The 19,376-nt window shown below is 40.6% G+C and overlaps 1 protein-coding gene across 3 annotated transcripts in view; it reads left to right on the plus strand.

Annotated features, from left to right (window-relative positions):
- LOC149162357 (putative AMP deaminase) overlaps positions 1-19,376 on the plus strand; it is a 307,854-nt gene that overhangs the window by 43,367 nt on the left and 245,111 nt on the right. For all 3 annotated transcript variants that reach the window (XM_089437233.1, XM_089437234.1, XM_089437232.1), the window contains exon 2: positions 7,229-7,398. In XM_089437233.1, coding sequence (XP_089293359.1) covers positions 7,229-7,398 — 170 coding nt within the window. The remainder of the gene's footprint in view (positions 1-7,228; positions 7,399-19,376) is intronic.

The following is a 19,376-nucleotide window of genomic DNA, read 5'->3' on the forward strand; positions in this document are numbered from 1 at the left end:
GAGTGGGCAACTTTCATCCAAGGTATCACTGGACGAGATCAGCTACCTGGATGGGATTGGTTGTGGAGCAATTTCACTCAAGAAGAGATGAGGCTTGCTCTTGTCGAGAGTAATATCAGTGGCAATAGTAGCAACAAATTGATGAGTGTGAAAGACGAGGAGAATGTAACCCTTCCATTGAAAGGGAAGACAAAGAAAGGTCCCAGTTAGGGACAAGGCTCAAAGGGAGAAGAAAAGAAGAAGAAAGATCTGTCGAAGATCAAGTGCTTCAGATGTGGTGAGTTTGGTCACTATAGTACTCAGTGTCCCAAGAAGAAGAAGGACAAGAAAGAGAAATAGCAGTAGACAACAACTTCGGCAGAGATCGATAATTTGTCCAACAGGTTGGAGGACGAATTCGCTTTGTATGCAGCTATACCTCCAAGAGAGAAGTGGGGAGATCTTGAGCTATAGTCCCCAGAGTTGTAGAGATTATGGGCAGGGTCCAAGGAGGATAGCTTTGGACAGGTGCTTCCTCATGGATCATTACCCTTACTACAGGGGCCCAAGTTTTCAGTAGCCGGAGAATCAATGTCAGATGGTGCTGTCAAATCTTGAGGGATAGTTACAGAACTGGCCGCAGTGAGTTATTGAGGGGTGCAGAACTGGCTGTAGTCAGTTATTGAGGGGCGCAAAACTAGTCAGGGTGCAAACAATTACTCAGTAAACAGTGCAAAGGCTAGTTGTAAGCAAAGACTCAGGAGACAAATGCAGAGTCAGTATAGGGACACAGTAGATTCATAATTTTTCTCAGTTGCAGTAGTTGCAGTGACAACAACAACATGAGATCAGTTGTAATACAAAGCAGCGTTGGCAGCAATATAGGGTGGTACAATGCAGTGTCAGTAGTAGCGCAGATGCAGGGTGATAGCTACAAAGTGGCAGATGAATCAGAGTATGCACAGTGGCTTGGTGAGCAGTGGTTGGTTGTCACAGATGTCAGACATTAGTAGCGTGAGTGAAGATGTTATGGGAGAGAACATCTTCCTCGCTAAGAGGGAGTGTTAGTTTTTGTAGCATCAGACAGGTGTTCTAGTCTCGACTTGTGCCAGAGAGGCTAAGAACACGAGATCTTTAAAACCCAGAAAGGTTTCGCAAGATAAGCTTGCAAAATGCCTTAATTAAATTAATTAACCATCATTTAAATTTTTTCTAAGTTAGGAAAACAAGTTAATTGATAGCAATTAATTAATGAAAGATGCGAATGCTCTAGAAACTCACACGGATTAAGCTTGAGATGATCTTAGCCGTTGATGGGGATCTAATCATGGTCGTTGGTGTTGATTTGGGGTAGGATTGGATGTGCTTTAGGCCTCAAATTTTGCAGGGAGGCTTGGGCACATGTATTCCAAAGAACCTAGAAAGTGTTTTGGGAAATTCCACCCAGAAACGATTTTATTAAAATAATTAATATTTTTTAATAGGACCCTAAGTCTAAACTTAGGAAATTAAAAATATTAATGGGTATTAATCTAATTGTGGGTGTAACTTCTAGAAGAAGATGAAGATCAAGCCAAAATGATCTGAGCCTTTGATTAGGAGTTAATCTAGGCTGTTGGTTGTCCAACAGGAAGATATAAGAAGAGGCTTGAGGGTCATTTGGAAAACACACTGAGAGATCAAGAGATCGAATTTCTAAAGTGAGAAGCTCTCAGGAGGAATTTTTGATCGAGGAGATTTCTTGCAGTTGAGGGGCAGGGATAGCTTCCAGAGAGAGATACTTTCTCAGCCAGAGAATCATCAGCAGAGAGAGGCAGGGAGTGATCCAGTAGCCCAGATGCAGAGGCTGATGCATGGCTATGAAGGGCCACACAGAGGCAGTGCAGAGGGTGAGAGAGTTACAGATTTTGCTGAGGAGAGTCAGTTTTAGAAGCCAGGAGTTGGGGTGTGAAACCGAGAAGCTGAGAGTAGAGACTCCAGGCAACAAACCAATTAGCATATTGGGTGACGCAGTGCCTAGAGAGGTTGACGCAAGGACTACGTAGAGGCAACATAGGGCTTTTCAGAGGCACTTCATTAAATATCCGGATCAACCAATATTTTCTCAGTGATTGTGTGAGATAACCTCACAAATCTTTCTGCCAGTATTTCCCTCTTTGTAACTGAATTACTCGAGAGGTATTCAGAGATGTATTCAGAATTTTCTACTGCTTAATAATAATAAACCCTTAGAACTGTTGCGTCGGTTTTCCTGCATTGGGTTTTTTTGAGGACATTTGTCCAAAAAATATTGTGTGACTTGTGTGGATTTTTGTCTATTTTTTTGGGCAAATTAATTAATTAAGTCTCCTCAATTAATTGGGAGTTGGTTAGACTGGCCCTCAATTCTGTCTCAAATGAGTGGCAAGTCTTTGTCCAAAGTATCTTGGGCAGAGCAACATTGCCGAATTGGGATGAGATGTGGGCAGATTTAAAACAAGAGGAGCTGAGGAGAGACTTGGTCAAGGTCAAACTTGACAGAAGCAGTAGCAGCAGCAGTAGTGGATCGAAGCCCAAGGAGGAGGATAATGTAGCCCTTGCATCGAAGGGACAGCAGGAGCAATGAAGACGTCAGAAGGAGGTCTCGAAGATCAAGTGTTGTAGGTGTGTCGAGATGGGTCACTACGCTACTCAGTGTCCTCTCAAGAAGAAGGATAAGGATGAGAAACATGATCCGAAGGTTACGCCCACTAAGACCGAAGAGGAGGAGTTTGCCATGACAACCGAGATACCTCCAGGGGGGAGGTGGGCTGATTTGGAGTTGTAGTTCGAAAGAGCTATAGATGGGCAGGATCCTTGAGGACTCCACCTCTCGGATCAATACCTTGCTATGGGAGCCCAGATCAGGAGTAGTAGGATGGACTAGTGTTGGATGGTGCTGAGGAGTGTTGGGGGAGATAATTCCAGTGGTTGGGAGCGCTAGAGTCTGAGCAGCGTAGAGCAGAGTTGGCAGCAATGCAGATGGCACAGAGCAAAGGTCAGCAACAACACAGTATATTCAAAGGGTCAATGTAGAGACTAGCAGCAGCTAGGCTCCACGATTCACGTGGTATCATACTGAACACAGTTAGTTTAGTAATTTTGCATGTTTTTCTGTTGCTATCAGCAATAGTTTGCAGTGCAGTGGTAGTTGGCAGTGATAGTGCTAGTAGCAGCACAGATGCAACACTTGAGAGGGAGCTGTAGTACGGATGTAGTGTTGACAGTGGCAGTGTCAGCAGAAGTACAGTTATAGTAGTAGCGCAATAGTTGGTGGACAACATGTCAGACATTAGTAGCACAGAGGACGATGCTTCAGAGTCAAAGCAGTATGCAACATTGTATATTGCTAGAGCACATTCCTTGTTAAGAGGGAGTGTTGATTTGGGGTAGCATCGGATGTGCTCTAGACCTTGAATTTTGTAGGGGAGGCTTGGCCACATGTATTCCAAAGAAAACAGAAAGCGTTTTGAGAAATTCCACCCAGAAACGATTTTATTAAAATAATTAATATTTTTTAATAGGACCCTAAGTCTAAACTTAGGAAATTAAAAATAATAATGGGTATTAATATAATTGTGGGTGTAACTTCTAGAAGAAGACGGAGATCAAGCCAAAATGATCTGAGCCTTTGATTAGGAGTTAATCTAGGTCGTTGGTTGTCCAACAAAAAGATATAAGAAGAGGCTTGAGGGTCATTTGGAAAACCGAGAGATCAAGAGATCAAATTTCTGAAGTGAGAAGTTCTCAGGAGGAAGTTCTGATCGAGGAGATTTCTTGCAGTTGAGGGGCAGGGATTGATTCTGGAGAGAGAGATTTTCTTAGTCAGAGAATCATCAATAGAGAGAGGCAGAGAGTGATCTAGTAGCCCAGACGTAGAGGCTGACGCAGGGCCACGAAGGGCCACGCAATCGCAGTGCAGAGGGTAAGAGAGAGTCAAAGATTTTGCTAAGGAGAGTCAGTTTCAGAAGCTGAGACCTAGGGTGTGAGACCAGGAGGTTGAGAGTCGAGACTCTAGGCAACAAATCGATAAGTAGATTGGGTGACGCAGTGCCTAGAGAGGTTGATGCAGGGACTGCGTAGAGGCAACATAGGGCCTTCCAGAGGCACTTCATTTCAACATTCGAATAAGTCAGGATTTTCTCAGTGATTGTGTGAGATAATCTCACAAATCTTTGTGAAAATTCACAGACTTGAAGGATCCCCTATTGCAGCAAATCTGAATCTACTTCACCAACTTGATTTTTAAATTACATTCATCAAGTTATTCTTCTGAATACTAAAGAAAATTACTTCTGCAGCCTACACTAATTAAATATTTGATCTCATGAAACAAAAAACAGAGCAAAGAACAAGATACATAGGACACACTTATTTTTGGACACAATAGTCCTCAAAAAAACCCAATGCGGGAAAACCGGTGCAGTAGTTCTGAGAGTTTATTATTATGCATGAGAAATATTTGAATACAAATCTAAGATGCTCATTTAGCAATCCCTTACAGAGAAAAAATACTAGCGGAAAATCTGAGTGAGTTTTACCTCACTTCACCTGACAAAATTTTGGCTGATATGGCACAAGACTGGCTAACCTCGGCTATTCCTGCACTGGCTCTGTGTTAGCTCTGCGTCACCTTCTCTGCCCTCTACGTCAGCTCTCCCGACTATTTCGACAGTTCCGACAGTTCTGGATTCTGCATGATAAGTAGCTTTCTGTGCTGCATTTGGCCCTTTTGGCTCTGCGTCAGGACTGTGTGAGCCCAGACTGGCCCAACATCAGATCTCCCGGCTACTGTGCTGCCTCTCTGCAAGCTCTCTCTGCCTCTCTGTCAGTATTCTCCGGAAAGTCCTTCCAGATTCTCATTGCCCCTTTGCTGCATATCTCCCCAATCGATTTTCCTCCTGAGAACTTCTCACCTCAAAAAATTGATTTCCTCAATGTGTGTGTGTGTGTTTCCAAATGAACCCCAAGCTTCCATTTTATACTTTTCCTATTGAGTCTTCAATGGGCCGAGATTAAGTCTCTAATCAACGGCTAAGATTAAAGCATGACTTGATCCGCCTTCTAGATCCTTGTCACCCATGTTTTGATTAATACACATTAATATTTTAATTTCCCTAAGTCTATACTTAGGAACCTCATTAAAAATATTAATTATTTTAATAAAATACAATCTGGGAGTAATTTCCCCAAACGGTTTCTGGGTTCTTTAGAACTCATGTGCTTTAGCTCTCCACCAATTTTCAAGGTTAGAGCACTTCCGATGCTACCAAAAACTAACAATCTTTCTGCCAGTATTTCTCTCTCTGTAACTGAATTACTCGAGAGGTATTCAGAATTTGCTACTGCTTAATAATAATAAACTCTCAGAACTGCTACACCGGTTTTCCCACATTGGGTTTTTCCGGGGACATTTTTCCAAAAAATATTGTGTCACTTGTGTGGATTTTTCTCTATTGTTCTGTTGTTGTTTTGGGCAAATTAATTAATTAAGTGAAGGCTGTAGTTGTATTAGCTTCGATATTTGCTGTAGGAAACAATAAATAATTTGTTTCGGTCATTAACAAATCGGAGAAGTTTAATCAGTTGTTGCACTAGTTGATTCGGGTGGGATTCTCGAATTTTCACAGTTGGTTCATCAATGAGAGATTATAAGAGCAACTCAATGGGTAGAGGAGAATACATCTCAAAGAGTGTTCAACATCCAGTTGCAGTGATTCAGAGCAAGGGCATAGTTGGGCATTGAGAGGGAGTTATGTAGAAGAGGGGCAGCAAAATTTTGGAGCAAGAGAATCTGACATTTCCAGTGGCAGTTTGCCAGAGTGTTGGAGGCATTTTTCAGTCCAAAGAAGGGACTGCGCAGAGCACCGATAGAGGCAATTCGATTTAGCTTAGGAGGAGGGTTATTCAGTTGCAGGAGGTCGAGATAATTTCTTAGAGGGCCGAAGGATCACTTCCAGTGCAACAACAGTGTGTTAGAGGCATATTCGAGGAAGTTCCGAGTAGTTGCAGTAGAGGATTGCGCAGGGGTTCTTGGATAGCCAGTTTGAGTGGCCAGATTGTTGTTGAATTGCTTGTGGAGAAGGGAAAAATTCCCTCAGGAATTTTGCCTATATTTTCTTACAAGGGGTTTGTTAGTTCAGGCACCCAATTTTACTTCATAATTGTTGCATAATAATATAATCTTTCAACTGCTGCAACGGTTTTCCCACTTTGGGTTTTTCTGGGGACATTTGTCCAAAAGTAATGATGTCAATTTTATTGTGTGTGTGTGCTCTATTTTCTCAGTTCCAATTTTATTTCTGTAGTGCATTTTATTTTTGTGAAAATTGTAGTAATGATTTTATTCATTGTTTTCCATAATAGAAAATAACTTGCACATAATTATATTCAGTTAGAAGAATAATTTCCAGTTGCTGTAATAGAGTAAAAATTTCACAGGGGAGTGGCTAGAATGAGTGGGATGAGAATGCATACAAACTCTATGACACATGACCATGTGGATATGACATAGGTGTGCTCAAGACTTGGGCTAGACTGGCCCTACATAGCACGATCACCTTGACAAAACCAATGGCTCCTCAAAACCATGTGTTCGGGTAGGTCCATCCTAAGTCCTCCAATCCTATATAGGATAGAAGGACCTAAGAGTGGAGTCTAAGCGGACTGGGCATGGCTGACCACAATAGGCCTAGGATATTGTAATGTATAATATCATATGGGCTTACAAGGCTTTCACTTTCATTCTCTGGGCTTACAATTTGCATATAGGTACCACTGCTAAAATGAGGGGTAATGGGACCCTAGCATGTGTTGATGTGTCTGGCACTCAAGACAGAAAAAGAAATTAAAAAAAAAATCCATGAAACTTCAAAAAATGTGTGTAGAGGTGTCCTGACTCCTGACATGTCAGTACATATGTCTATATTTTATCACCATACTTTTAATTTTTCTGGTATATATACACACACATGTGCCCCTGTGTCACATTTTGGGGGGTCTACATGTCCTATGTTTTATATTCATATCTGTGTCCTGCGTCATGTGACCTAGCTAGCCATGCTATATTCTGTGAATACTTTTCTTGTGAGATGGGTACTGATCTTGATGTGAGTAACATGTTTTCGAATTTATATAAGCAGATGAATGTTAACAGTTTAATTGATATGTATGCTTGTTAACAATAGATTTTTGACTTTGATTATATTTCTATTTGCTTTTCTTATTTCAGGCAGCCGTCAGTTTTTAACTCCCAAATCCCCTGTTACAAACGCAAGTGTATATGAGAGTGTGGAGGGATCTGATGAAGAAGACGAGACCCTTGGTAATCAAGAAGAAGGCAGATATGCATATGAAGATGCTCAAGGCGATACTATGACAGATGATTTAACAGCAATTCCTGTATATTTCTCAAACTCACGACTGTTATAGTTAGAATCTTGTATTCAAGAATCTATTGCTGGAACGAAGATGCACGTGCTGTATCTGGATAAATAAGATTTGATTAATTTATTTTTGGAGGGATGTTCGATCAGTTTTAATCCCTCTATTCTTATGATTAAGTCATCTCTAGTTGTAAAATCAACTTTTACTTTCTGTAATCATTAATAATATTATTTTACTAATTTCACCTCCTAATTTTTAGCTTCCCTTTAATATTTTATATTACTGTCCGTGCCATGTTCCTGACTTTTACCTTCCCTTTAATCAACTTCCCAATCCTTGTGGTGATAGTGCCATGTTCTATTTTGCTAGTTACATCCAGTAAATACATCAAGAACCTATAATAATTTGTAATATTAGTCGATCTAATTGTACATGTAAATAGTGGGGGTGTGCAAATCTCATCCGTTGACTGCTCCATCAACCATCCTTTGGTGAACAGTATTTTAGGTTCTTCTAATGAGTGTGCAACATTTGCTTGAGATTATTAGTTCTTATTTTTTAATGTTCACCTTAGACTAAGAAGGCCTGTTAGACCTAGTAAAAAAGGATTATCTGTCTAAAGTCTATTGCTGTTTGATCCTGTATTCAAGGATTCTATTATTAGCCTTCCAAGCTTTCCCATATCAGTCGATAGTAATTGCTGTAGACATATGCTGCATGGCATATGAAATTTGTAGGAAGCCAAGTTGTATCAGAGCACCTCAACATCACCTACTTTTCATCCTTGGAATTGTAATGCCAAACCATTGTTTTAACTTTTTTGTATTTTGCTATCTTAGGCACTAGAATTATAATCACATTTGCTAGCCATACACAGTTTTTTTCTATGAAGTTCAAAATGATTATCATCTATTGTATGGGATAAATTTTCTGGCTTTATGTGAATATACCTATTTCATGATATTATCAAGAAAATTTGGCATTTCAAATTCCTTTTGGAAGGTCAATAAAATTCTTATGGGTTATATCATACAACACAACTTTCATCTGCAATGTCTTGGAGATTACTTATCATTTTATGGGCATCTCTTATCGGAAGAAATTGAAAAGAGTATGTGGCAGCCCTCTTCATATTAATGATACTTCAACAAGTGAAAAACTCTGCAATCAAGGTAGGAATTGCAATGACAAAATCTCATCAGATAAGATAAGATAGATAAGGTACGATAATTGTATTAGAACCTTCTAATTTCAGTCAGTGTTTAGATGCTTACCATCAAGTTCATGGCGTACCTTGAAAATGCAAGAATCTAGGTTATTAACTAGATCATACACATCTGCCTGAGTATTATCTTCCCTTGCCAAAGCCTTGATACCAAATGCATTATATTACTTGATCGAATCCCAAACTACATTCCTATATTTTCTCAACTTACCATTTATTGCCATAAACTGACCTGTCACCTACATAACTGCTAAATCTAAATCACTAATGACCTGTAGGACCTTAATCTTCCTATCTCTTGCTGGTTACAGACCTAATAGCAATGTTTCATACTTGGCATTGTTATTCATGCAATCAAATTCCAACCTCTGTGAAAAGAATGTGGACTGACCCTAAGGAGATGTAAATACTATCCTAGGGAGTCGTTCCCTGGTTGTCTATGGAGTCTGGACATCACACGGGTTATCATATTTTATGAAGAGTACTATTGGGGTCAAATAGGGTTGCCCTTTGCCCCCCACACAGTTTGGGATCTACATTGACGACTTGGAGTCCTCCTTGTATGAGCTCATCCAAGAAAAAAATGGTTTCCTTCTACACCAGGTCCTTGATGGTTGCGAATGATGTGGTCTTTCTAGTCTCATCCCATGATGGGTTGCAGAGAAAGTTGGATGCTTTGGCCTTTTATGTGATATTTGTTAGCTGATGGTCAACCTGGGTAAAACCAATGTCATGATCTTCAATGTGTCAAAGAAGATCCTCTATGATCTCAATTTCTTTTCCAAAGGAGAAGAGATTGAGATTGTGGAAAATGGGTTACTCGACTCCTACTGCAACAACTGATGTTAATTCTTCTAATTGTTAATTTGATTAACCAATTTACTAGCTCTGTCACGTGTGCTACGACAAATATCGAATTAAATACACTGCAACCTACACAAATAAAAACCGTGGAAACTAAGTACTGCACAGGAGAGAAATAAACATCACAGACATCTACATAGTTATTTTTGGACAAAAGTCCTTGGAAAAACCCAATGTGGGAAAATCAGTGCAACAACTGAGGGTTTTATTATTAAGCAGTAGTAATTCTGAATACAATTTCTAGATTCCTTGCTGGCTATCCATTACAGAGAATATCACTGACAGAAGAAAAGTGAGAAGTACCTCACACTATCATAGGCGATCCCGACTGATCCAACGACATAATGGCTTGCCCCTTGCTGCGTCTGCACTGCCTCTACGTAGTCACTGCATGAATCCAATGTCACAATGTCTAGGGAAAGCGTTACTCCCTCTGCTGATCGATTTGCCTCCCAGGAACTTCGATTTCCACCTCCCAGTCTCACACCCTGGCTTCCGGCTTCAGAAATCAATTCCTCCAGCAAAATACGGACCTCCTCAAGGCTCTGCATTGCCTCTGTGTTAGCCTATGCTGGCCAGCTTAGCCTCTGCGCTGCCTCTCCCAGATCTCTCTCTGCCTCCTCTGTTGAGTATTCCCAGATCAGGAGAAATCTCCAACTGGAACTATCCCTGCCCCTCACTGCAAAAGATCACTTCGAATTCTCTTCCCGACAACTACTGTGCTTCAGAAATTCGATCTTCTGATCTCCACTCGATGTGTCTTCCAAATGCCCATCAAGCCTCTTCTTATAATCCTTCTGTTGAGAACCAATGACCCAGATTAGATCCTAATCAATGGCTCAGATCATTTTGGCTTGATCCTTGTCTTCTTCTAGAAGTTTCAGCCACAGTTAGATTCATAACCTTTAATTATTTTAATTTCCTATGTTTAGACTAAGGCACCCATTAAAAATAATTAATCATTTTAATAAAACTGTCTCCGGGTGGAATTTCCCAAAACGATTTCTGGGTATTATGGAATACATGTGTCCAAGCCTCCCTGCAAATTTTGAGGCTTAGGGCACATCCAACGCTACTAGAAATAAACACTCCCTCTTAGCGAGGAATGTGCTCTAGTAATGCAACCTGCTAAAGCATCACCCTTTTCTGTAACATCTCCCTCTGCACTGTTGATGTCTGACATTGCTGCCCACCAACTACTACGCAAATCAACATCTGTACTGCTACTGACCCTGCCACTGCCAATACTACATTTGCACTGCAACCCTCATAAGTTATGCATTTCTGCTGTTGTTGACACTACCACTTCCAACACTACATCTGCACTGCAACCTTCTCCAATTGCTGTTGCTCAATGGAAAAGCATCCAAAATTACTGAACAGGTGTTCAACATGATGTATCTGTTACTGGAGTTCTGACTGCTACTAGTCTCTACGCTGACCCTTTGAAGCCTCTGCGTTGCTGCTGACTCCGCTTTGCGCCAATTGCACTGCTGCCAACTCTAGCTCTGCGCTACTCAGTCTCTGGCCCTACTAGCCACTGTAATTGTCACTCCGACACTCCTCTGCATAAACTGACCCGATCCATCCTTTTACTACTGATTTGGGCTCTTGTATCAAGGTATTTATTCGAGAGGTCGACTCCTCAAGGATCTTGCCCAACTACAGTTCTTTCAAACTACAGTACTATATCACCCCACCTCTGGGTGATCATGGAAAACTCCTCCTCCTCGATCTGTGCAGATGCAGCCTTCGGATCATGCTTCTCATCCTTGTCCTTCTTCTTGAGAGGACACTGTGTAGCGTAGTGACCAAGTTCACCACATTGGTAGCACTTGATCTTTGAAACATCTTTCTTCTTGTTTCATTGCTCCTGCTGCCCCTTAGATGCGAGGGCTGCATTCTCATTCTCCTCCTTGGGCTTCTTCCTAGTGCTGCTGCTGCTGCCATCAAGTTTACAGTTGACCAAGTCCCTCCTCATCTCTTCTTGCTGAAGAGCGGCCCACATTCCTTCCCAATCTAGCAATTTCTCCTTGCCCAGGATGCTCTGGACAAATACTTGCCACTCTTCTGAAACTAAATTCAGGGCCAGCCTCACCATCTCAGTAGGCTGAGGTGTTGACCCCACAACTACCAACTTGTCTCGGGTTTCCTGAAGCTTTGCAAGGAACGGATCAATGTGTTCCCCCTTCTGCATCTGCGTGGATCTCATCTTCTGCTCCAAGTACATGTTTCACTGCTTGGAAGATCCCTGATATAGTGTGGACAAGGCATCCCACATTTCCTTGGTTGTCCCTTTGCCTGAGATGTGACATACTACATGATCCTTTACTCCATTGAGGATCATTTGCTTGGCCTTCGTCATCTCTCCCTTGTACTTGAGCGGATCTGGATCCGCAAGCTCAGCTACCACACTGTCGACGTAGATCTTGAGAAAACGTTCATCCATAATGCATGACATCCTTGCCTTCCACATCACATAGTTGGATGCACCATCCAACCTGTCCTGATCTCGCAATCCACTAGTTGCCATCTCTGCCAATGAAAAAGCCAAATTGTCTCCTCTCTCCTTTGCGCAGCACTGGGCTGGCCTACGCACTCCCTGTTGGAGTAGTAGCGCTGCTACTCCCTGCTGCTGCTTAGCTAATGAGAAATCATACTTCTTGGCTAGAATTTCTCTGAGGAAGAATTCCCTCTAGTGTGTCTCCCTCTCTTCCACCGATGTTATTCTGCCAGTGACTACTGCAAAATATCTATGTCCCTGCGGAAGATCTTCTCTACAAGGAAAAGTATGTTGCTCACTTCGGCCTCTGGAAATCTTCGATCTGGAGATCGAATTTCTCTGTCAACTCACTCAGAGAAATCAAATTCTCCTAAAAACTTCGATCTCCTTGGCAGACAAACTGTGCTGCCTCTGTAGTAATTTCAAACTCCTCTTCTTTTTTTCTTCTGAGCTCTTCTGCTCACGATCCGTGCTCTGATACCATGTGAAAAATCGGTTCCTTGATTCCTATTGTGGCAACTGATGTTAATTCATCTAATTGTTAATTCGATTAACCAATTTACTTGTTGTGTGCTACAAAAAATATGGAATTAAATACATTGTAGCCTACACAAATAAAAATTGCGGAAACTAAATACTGCATAGGAGAGAAATAAACATCACACACATCTACACAGTTATTTTTGGATGAAAGTCCCCAGAAAACCCAATGTGGGAAAACTGATGCAGCAACTGAGGGTTTTATTATTAAGAAGTAGTAATTCTGAATACAATCTCTAGATGCCTTGCTGGCTGTCTAGTAAAGAGAATATCACTGACAGGAGAATAGTGAGAAGTACCTCACACTATCACAGGCGATCCCGACTGATCCAGCCAGAGAATGGCTTGCCTCTGTGCAGTCACTACCTCAACCCAGCATCACTGCGTCTAGGGACAACGTTACTCCCTCTGTTGATCGATTTTCCTCCCAAGAACTTCGATTTCCACCTCCCGGTCTCACACCTCGGCTTCTGGCTTCAAAAATTTATTCGTCCAGCAAAATACAGACCTACTCAAGGTTCTGCATTGCCTCTGCATTAGCTTATGTTGCCCAGCTTAGCCTTTGTGCTGCCTCTCCCAAAGCTCTCTTTGCCTCCTCTGCTGAGTATTCCTGGATCAAGAGAAATCTCCAACAGGAACTATCCTTGCCCCTCACTGCAAAAGGTCACTTCGAATTCTCTTCCCAACAACTGCTGTGCTTCAGAAATTCGATCTTCTGATCTCCACCTGATGTGTCTTCCAAATTCCCATCAAGCCTCTTCTTATAATCCTTCTGTTGAGAACCAACAACCCAAATTAGATCCTAATCAATGACTCGGATCATTTTGGCTTGATCCTCATCTTCTTCTAGAAGTTTGACCCACAGTTAGATTAATATTCTTTAATTATTTTAATTTCCTAAGTTTAGACTTAGGCACCCATTAAAACAAATAATTATTTTAATTAAACTGTCTCTGGGTGGAATTTCCCAAAATTATTTCTGAGTATTGTGGAATACATGTGTCCAAGTCTCCTTGCAAATTTTGAGGCTTAGAGCACATCCGATGCTACCAGAAATCAACAAAGATCACTAGTACATATACCTATTTGGGGGTACTATTCTCAAAACCTTGCTTTAGTTTTCGACATGCACTTCATCCGTGAATCAAGTAGGGCTATGGGTCCTTGGCCCTTCTTTATAAGCAGTGTTTTTGGAACCATGTCTAGGACATCTAATCCAAGATGTCACTCACGGGCACTCTTGTCCGACCCATAGTTCTATAGGATTATGAGGTTTGGGGGCTTTGTGAAATTTCCACAAATGCAATAAAATTGATATTTATCTTCTAACTACTACTGCAGTTTATTTGTCTTTTGATTTATTATTTGGAAAATAACGATAAATTCACCATTGCATTCTTCATAATAAAAACACTGCGGAATATATAAAATGGAACTGAGAAAATATGCACACACATAAAAATTTGACATAGTTATTTTTTGACAAATGTCCCTAGGAAAACTCCGAAGGGAAAACCAATGCAGCAGATGAGGGTTTTGTTATTATCTTCAACAAATTCAAGAGTATAATGATCTCCTTGCCTTTCTGGCAAAGCTCTGGCAATCTCTATTGGCAAAATAAACTAGAAGACACCCTGTCTCCCTCTATAATCAATTTGGCCCTCTCCCCCGACAACTCGCACTTCTAGGCTATTCGTGTTTGTTTTTGTAGCTTCGGATGTGTTCTAGCCACAAAATTTGGTGGAGAGGCTGGAATACATGAGATCTCCAAAACCCATAAATGGTTTCTGGAAATTTCATCTAGAAGTGTCTCAATTAGATTATTAACCGTTTTTTAAATATTTCCTAAGTCTAAACTTAGGGAATATGGTTAATTAATCAGTATTAGTTGCGATAAGGTGAGAATCATCGAGAAACTCAGTAGATTGATCCAAAGTTCATCTTAGCCATTGATTAAGTTTTAATCTTGGTCGTGGGTGCTCCAACAATGGATTATAAGAGGAGATCGATGTCGTGATGGAGAACACACCAGTGCAGATACTCAGTTGCCCATGCAATTTGATTTTCTCAGTAGCGGTAGCTCAGTAGCAGTAGCTCAACAGAGAAGATAGAGACAAAGGGTGAGTAGCAGGTGGAAGAGGAGGGTAGCAGCATTTCGAAAGGAAGGTTTCTAGTTCCCGGAAGAGGGAAAGGAAGGAAGGCCAAAATTCTCGTAGGGTTAGCACAAGCTCTATGCAGAGGGTGACACAAGAGGCTCAGTGCAAAGGCTAGGGAGGTAATTTCGGAGGCAAAAATTAGCTGTGGAGTGAGAGAAAATTCTCACAATAATTTTGCCAGTATTTTCCTTAGATTAGATTGCTAGTTGGGCATCTAAATTATTGTACTCAGAATTGTTGATGAAGAATAATAATAAAACTCTCATCCATTGCATAGGTTTTCCTGCATTGGGGTTTTTCGGGGACAATTGTCAAAAAATAAATGTGTCAAAATTCTTGTGTGTGTGCTATAATTTCTCGTTTTCAGTGTTTTATTTTCCGCAGTATTTTTAAGGTGGAAATTGCAATTGTGATTTTATTCGTTGTTTTCATAGCAAATAAACTACATAATCAAATTTTCAGTTAGAAGAATAATTTCCAGTTGCTGCAATAGCTAAAAATTTCACATGGTATCATAGCACAGTTGATTAGCTGGAGAGCTCAGAAGCAAAAAGAAGGAATTTTCGCTGCTCAGTAAGGGCAGTAGACCGAAATTCCCAAGGGAAACACAATCCTTTTTTCTGGAAGGCCGAATTGCTTGAGGAAATTCAATTTTTCTGAAGGGTAGAAAAGTTTGATCCTTCCAAATCGAGTGATTCCAGAGGTAGAGGGAGCAACTCATATTTTCGTTGGGCAGATCTCTAGTTGGACGTAGAGGGTTTTGCAATAGTTTGCTAGTGCAAAATTAGTGTCGGGTGAAAGAGGAATATCACACAACATAACCATGGACAAAAGTAACATTCAAGAGACTTCAGATTTGTCTTCCAGATTGGAGGACGCATTTGCTTGCTTATTAGGATCAACTTCACAGGGTGTCTGGTATATAGACAATGGAGCATCAACTCACATGATAGGGGTTAGAGAATATTTCTCTAGCTACAAGGAGGAGCAGATAGACTTCCAGATTACTATGGGAAACATGATGAAATGTACTCTAGTAGGGAGAGGTACCATAGATTTTCAGAGGGAGTCAGGAGCAAGTACCAGCGCTACAGATGTATTGCATGTGCTAGGATTGGGTATGAACTTGATTTCAGTTTCCCAGTTACAGGATAAGGGGTATGATATTCACTTCGTAGGGAAGAAAGTGTATGTCAAACACCCAAGGTGGAAAAAGGTAACACAGATTGGAGTTCGAGGTAACAGGTTGTACCGGTTACAGATTGACTCTCCAATGGCACTAATAGGCAATGACAGTAGCAGTGGGAAGGAGTTGAATGAGTTATGGCATAGGAGAATGGGATATCTACACCTTGGAGCACTCAGGATGCTCACAAAAACAGTAATAGGAGTTCTAGAACTTGGCACGGAACAGGATGATGTGTGCAGAGGATGTGTACTTGGGAAGTATACTAAGGCAACATTTTCGAGAAGTGATGGAAAAGATGATGGCGTGTTAGGACTCATACATTCAGATATTTGCAGCCTGATGTCCATTAGAGGTCTTAGCGGCGCCGAATATTTCATCACCTTCATTGATGAATGTTACCCACCATTTTGGTTCTCAGCTGAAAGATTATAAGAAGGACATCGAGGGGAATTTGGAAAGTACACCGGAGGCAGATACTCAGTTACCTGAGTAAGATCGATTTTCTCACTAGTCGAAGTTTGGCAAGAGAAAATCGAATCAGAGGGAGAGTTGCAGGTGAGAAGGAGAGAGAGGGTATCAGCATCAGTCAGGGGATCAAGAACAGAAGATGCAGAGCAAAAGGAGGACAACGCAGAGGCTGTGATGCAGAGGAGGGACAGTGCAGAGGTAGTGTGACGCTGGGACTGTGCAATACTCATGCAGGTGCTGACGCAGTGAGACTCAGAGGGGGCAGCAGGTCCTCTACTGGGTCAGAAACTTACTAAGAAGTGTTTGTAAAATTTCTCACAGAGAATCCTCTTCTATTCTGCTGGTTGTATTTTGTACATGAGATTTTTGCTGAAGAATAATAAAGAAACCCTCATCTGTTGCACCGGTTTTCCCACATTGGGATTTTCCGGGGACAATTGTCCAAAAATTACTGTTTCATCGTGGTTATACTTTGCTAGTATATTTCTTTGCATTCACTTTCCATGGTATTTTAATTGTGAAGGCTGTAATAGAATTTATTTCGATATTTGTTGTAGAAACAATGTGAATAACTTATTTCTGAGTTAATAAGTAGAAGAAATAATATTGATCACTATAGTTGGATTTCTATTTAGAAATTTTCACATAAACAACCTCACATGCCTCTCTATAGCTGCGGCCTCCTCATTCCCTGGTCCTCTTTCCTTCTCTAGTTGTTAGGGCTAGTATTCACCCAAGCTAAGGCCTACCACCCTCTCAACTCACTGTTTAGCTTGAGGAAGACTTGCGACACCCTAAACAGATGATTGTCCCTTGTTTCTGGGTATTTCAGCCCTCTCCACAAGAAGCTATAGGTCTTGGCCTAGGTCTGCAACAAGATAGGGGTTGCAGCTAGAGAAAGACCACCTCAAACATACTCAAAAAGTCTATAACCTTGCCCAATGAACTTGGCCAACAATCTGATCCAACTCGGCCCTCACACAGTCACAAGAAAACATCAAAATGCTCCTCCAATCTTTGTTGAGGTCTGCTCCTTGGATCTGCAACCCAAACACAAGTTCTCTTCCTCTTCTACGAGATCCTATTCTCCTTCTACGCTGCCCTTGTGTTGCTCTTTGGATGAGTAAAAATGAATCACAACACCTTCTATTTATACACTTTAGAAGGGCTCCACGAATTTGTTGAAGAGACATGTCTCTTAGACCAAGGCTACATGACTTGACTGTTCGTCATTAATTGTCAACTTCAAAAATTCATATATCAATTTCTAGAGCTTTGATTTGAGTGATCTTTAAAGCATTGGAATCGGCACACCAAGCTCTATCACCTCAAATTTTCCTATGCTCAAATTCATCATGGTTTTGGCCCAAATCCCGATGGGTGAAAAACCCCATGCTTGGGTTCCAAGCCCACAAGCCTACTTGTGGCGCTTTTCCCTCCAAAATCCAAACACTAGGGCTTGGAGTACCTCCCAAGCTACACAAAAATCAGTAGAAGAGGGTACATTGGGAGCAATGAGGCAGATTATGTGGCATGTGCGTGGCACAGTCGAGTATGGGTTGAGATATACCAGAGGAGATGATGTCAGATTATGTGGATTCACAGATGCAGATTGGGCAGGCAATTCAGTGGACAAGAAAAGTACCTCTGGGTACTGCTTCAGTGTTGGATCAAGGATGGTTTCTTGGTGTAGCAGGAAGAAGAAGTCAGTAGCACTGAGCTCTATAGAAGCAGAGTATATGGCAGCAAGCACAACTACGTGTGAAGCTATATGGCTTCGGAAGCTGCTAGTGAGCTTGTTCAATCAGAGGATGGAGGCGACTAGTGTCTACTGTGATAATCAAAGTTGCATAAAGCTCTCTGAGAATCCAGTGTTTCATGATAGGTTGAAACACATAGATTTTCAATATCATTTCATCAGGGATTGTGTTCAACATGGAGTTGTCCAACTACAGTATGTTCCCACATAAGTGCAAGTTGCAGAGATACTCACGAAAGATCTAGAAAGAGCCAAGTTCGTCTATTTCTGAAAACAAATGGGTATGGTGGAGAACCCGTTTCAGTGGCAGAGGTAGATTACCTTGGATGATTATCAGTTGCAGCAGCAACGGGTGAGAGGAAGTTGTAGTGCATATGTAGTGTTCGCAGCAGTACAACAGGGTCAGGAGCAACATAGATGCAGTGTATATCAGAGTTGTGCAAATTTTCTTCTTCCTTTTCTGATAGATTCTTGTTGAATTTCTTCTCGAGACATTCATTTTCTTCTATTTTTTTCTGGTATCTTTGGACTTCTTGACCTTCTCAAGTAACTTTTTATTATGGTCCCTTAGATGCCAAATTTCTTGATTACTTTCTGTTGACTCTTCATGAAACCAACCTTCAAGATCCTTATATTTATTTTCCAACACCTCATTTTTTTGATGAAGTTCCATGAGCTCTTCTTTTAATCTTTTAATTTGTCTATTTGGATTACCTTGATGCTCTTCGGTACTAAATAATCTTCCACACTCTGGACAACTTAATTTGAAATTTTTTTGAATATATGTATATCCAATTTCATTTAGACAAAATGGACATTTAGTCTAGAATGTTGACTTGTTTACGAGATTCATCTTTAGTTTAAATTCCCCTTATAACTTGATAACTTGATCAACACTGATGACTTTTAGGATTATTTATTAATTTCAATTGACCCCTTTTTTTATTTTTTATTTTTTTAATATAACAATTTTTTTTAAATCTCTTTTTTTTTTTATAAATATTGTAATAATTTGATATTGATTTTTTTTTATCTTATATATATATATATATTATAATTATCTTTTTATAATATGTATATATTAACTTTATAATTTTCTTCTTTTATAAAATAAATCTTTTCCCTTCTTTATGAAATAATGTGAATTAATTTTATTTTCCTAGTTTTGTAAACTTAAAATATAATATAGTGCAAACAATTGTGAAAGACCCTTGACCTTGAAAGGTCATAATGGCTCGATAACAGGGGTGTTCGTTCCACTCCATGGTGATAGAGTAGGGTCTATTGAA

Source organism: Pinus tabuliformis, chromosome 5_2 (assembly GCF_031772625.1).
Source record: "Pinus tabuliformis cultivar Carrire ecotype Pingquan chromosome 5_2, CPIR1, whole genome shotgun sequence".
Classification (NCBI taxonomy): domain Eukaryota; kingdom Viridiplantae; phylum Streptophyta; class Pinopsida; order Pinales; family Pinaceae; genus Pinus; species Pinus tabuliformis.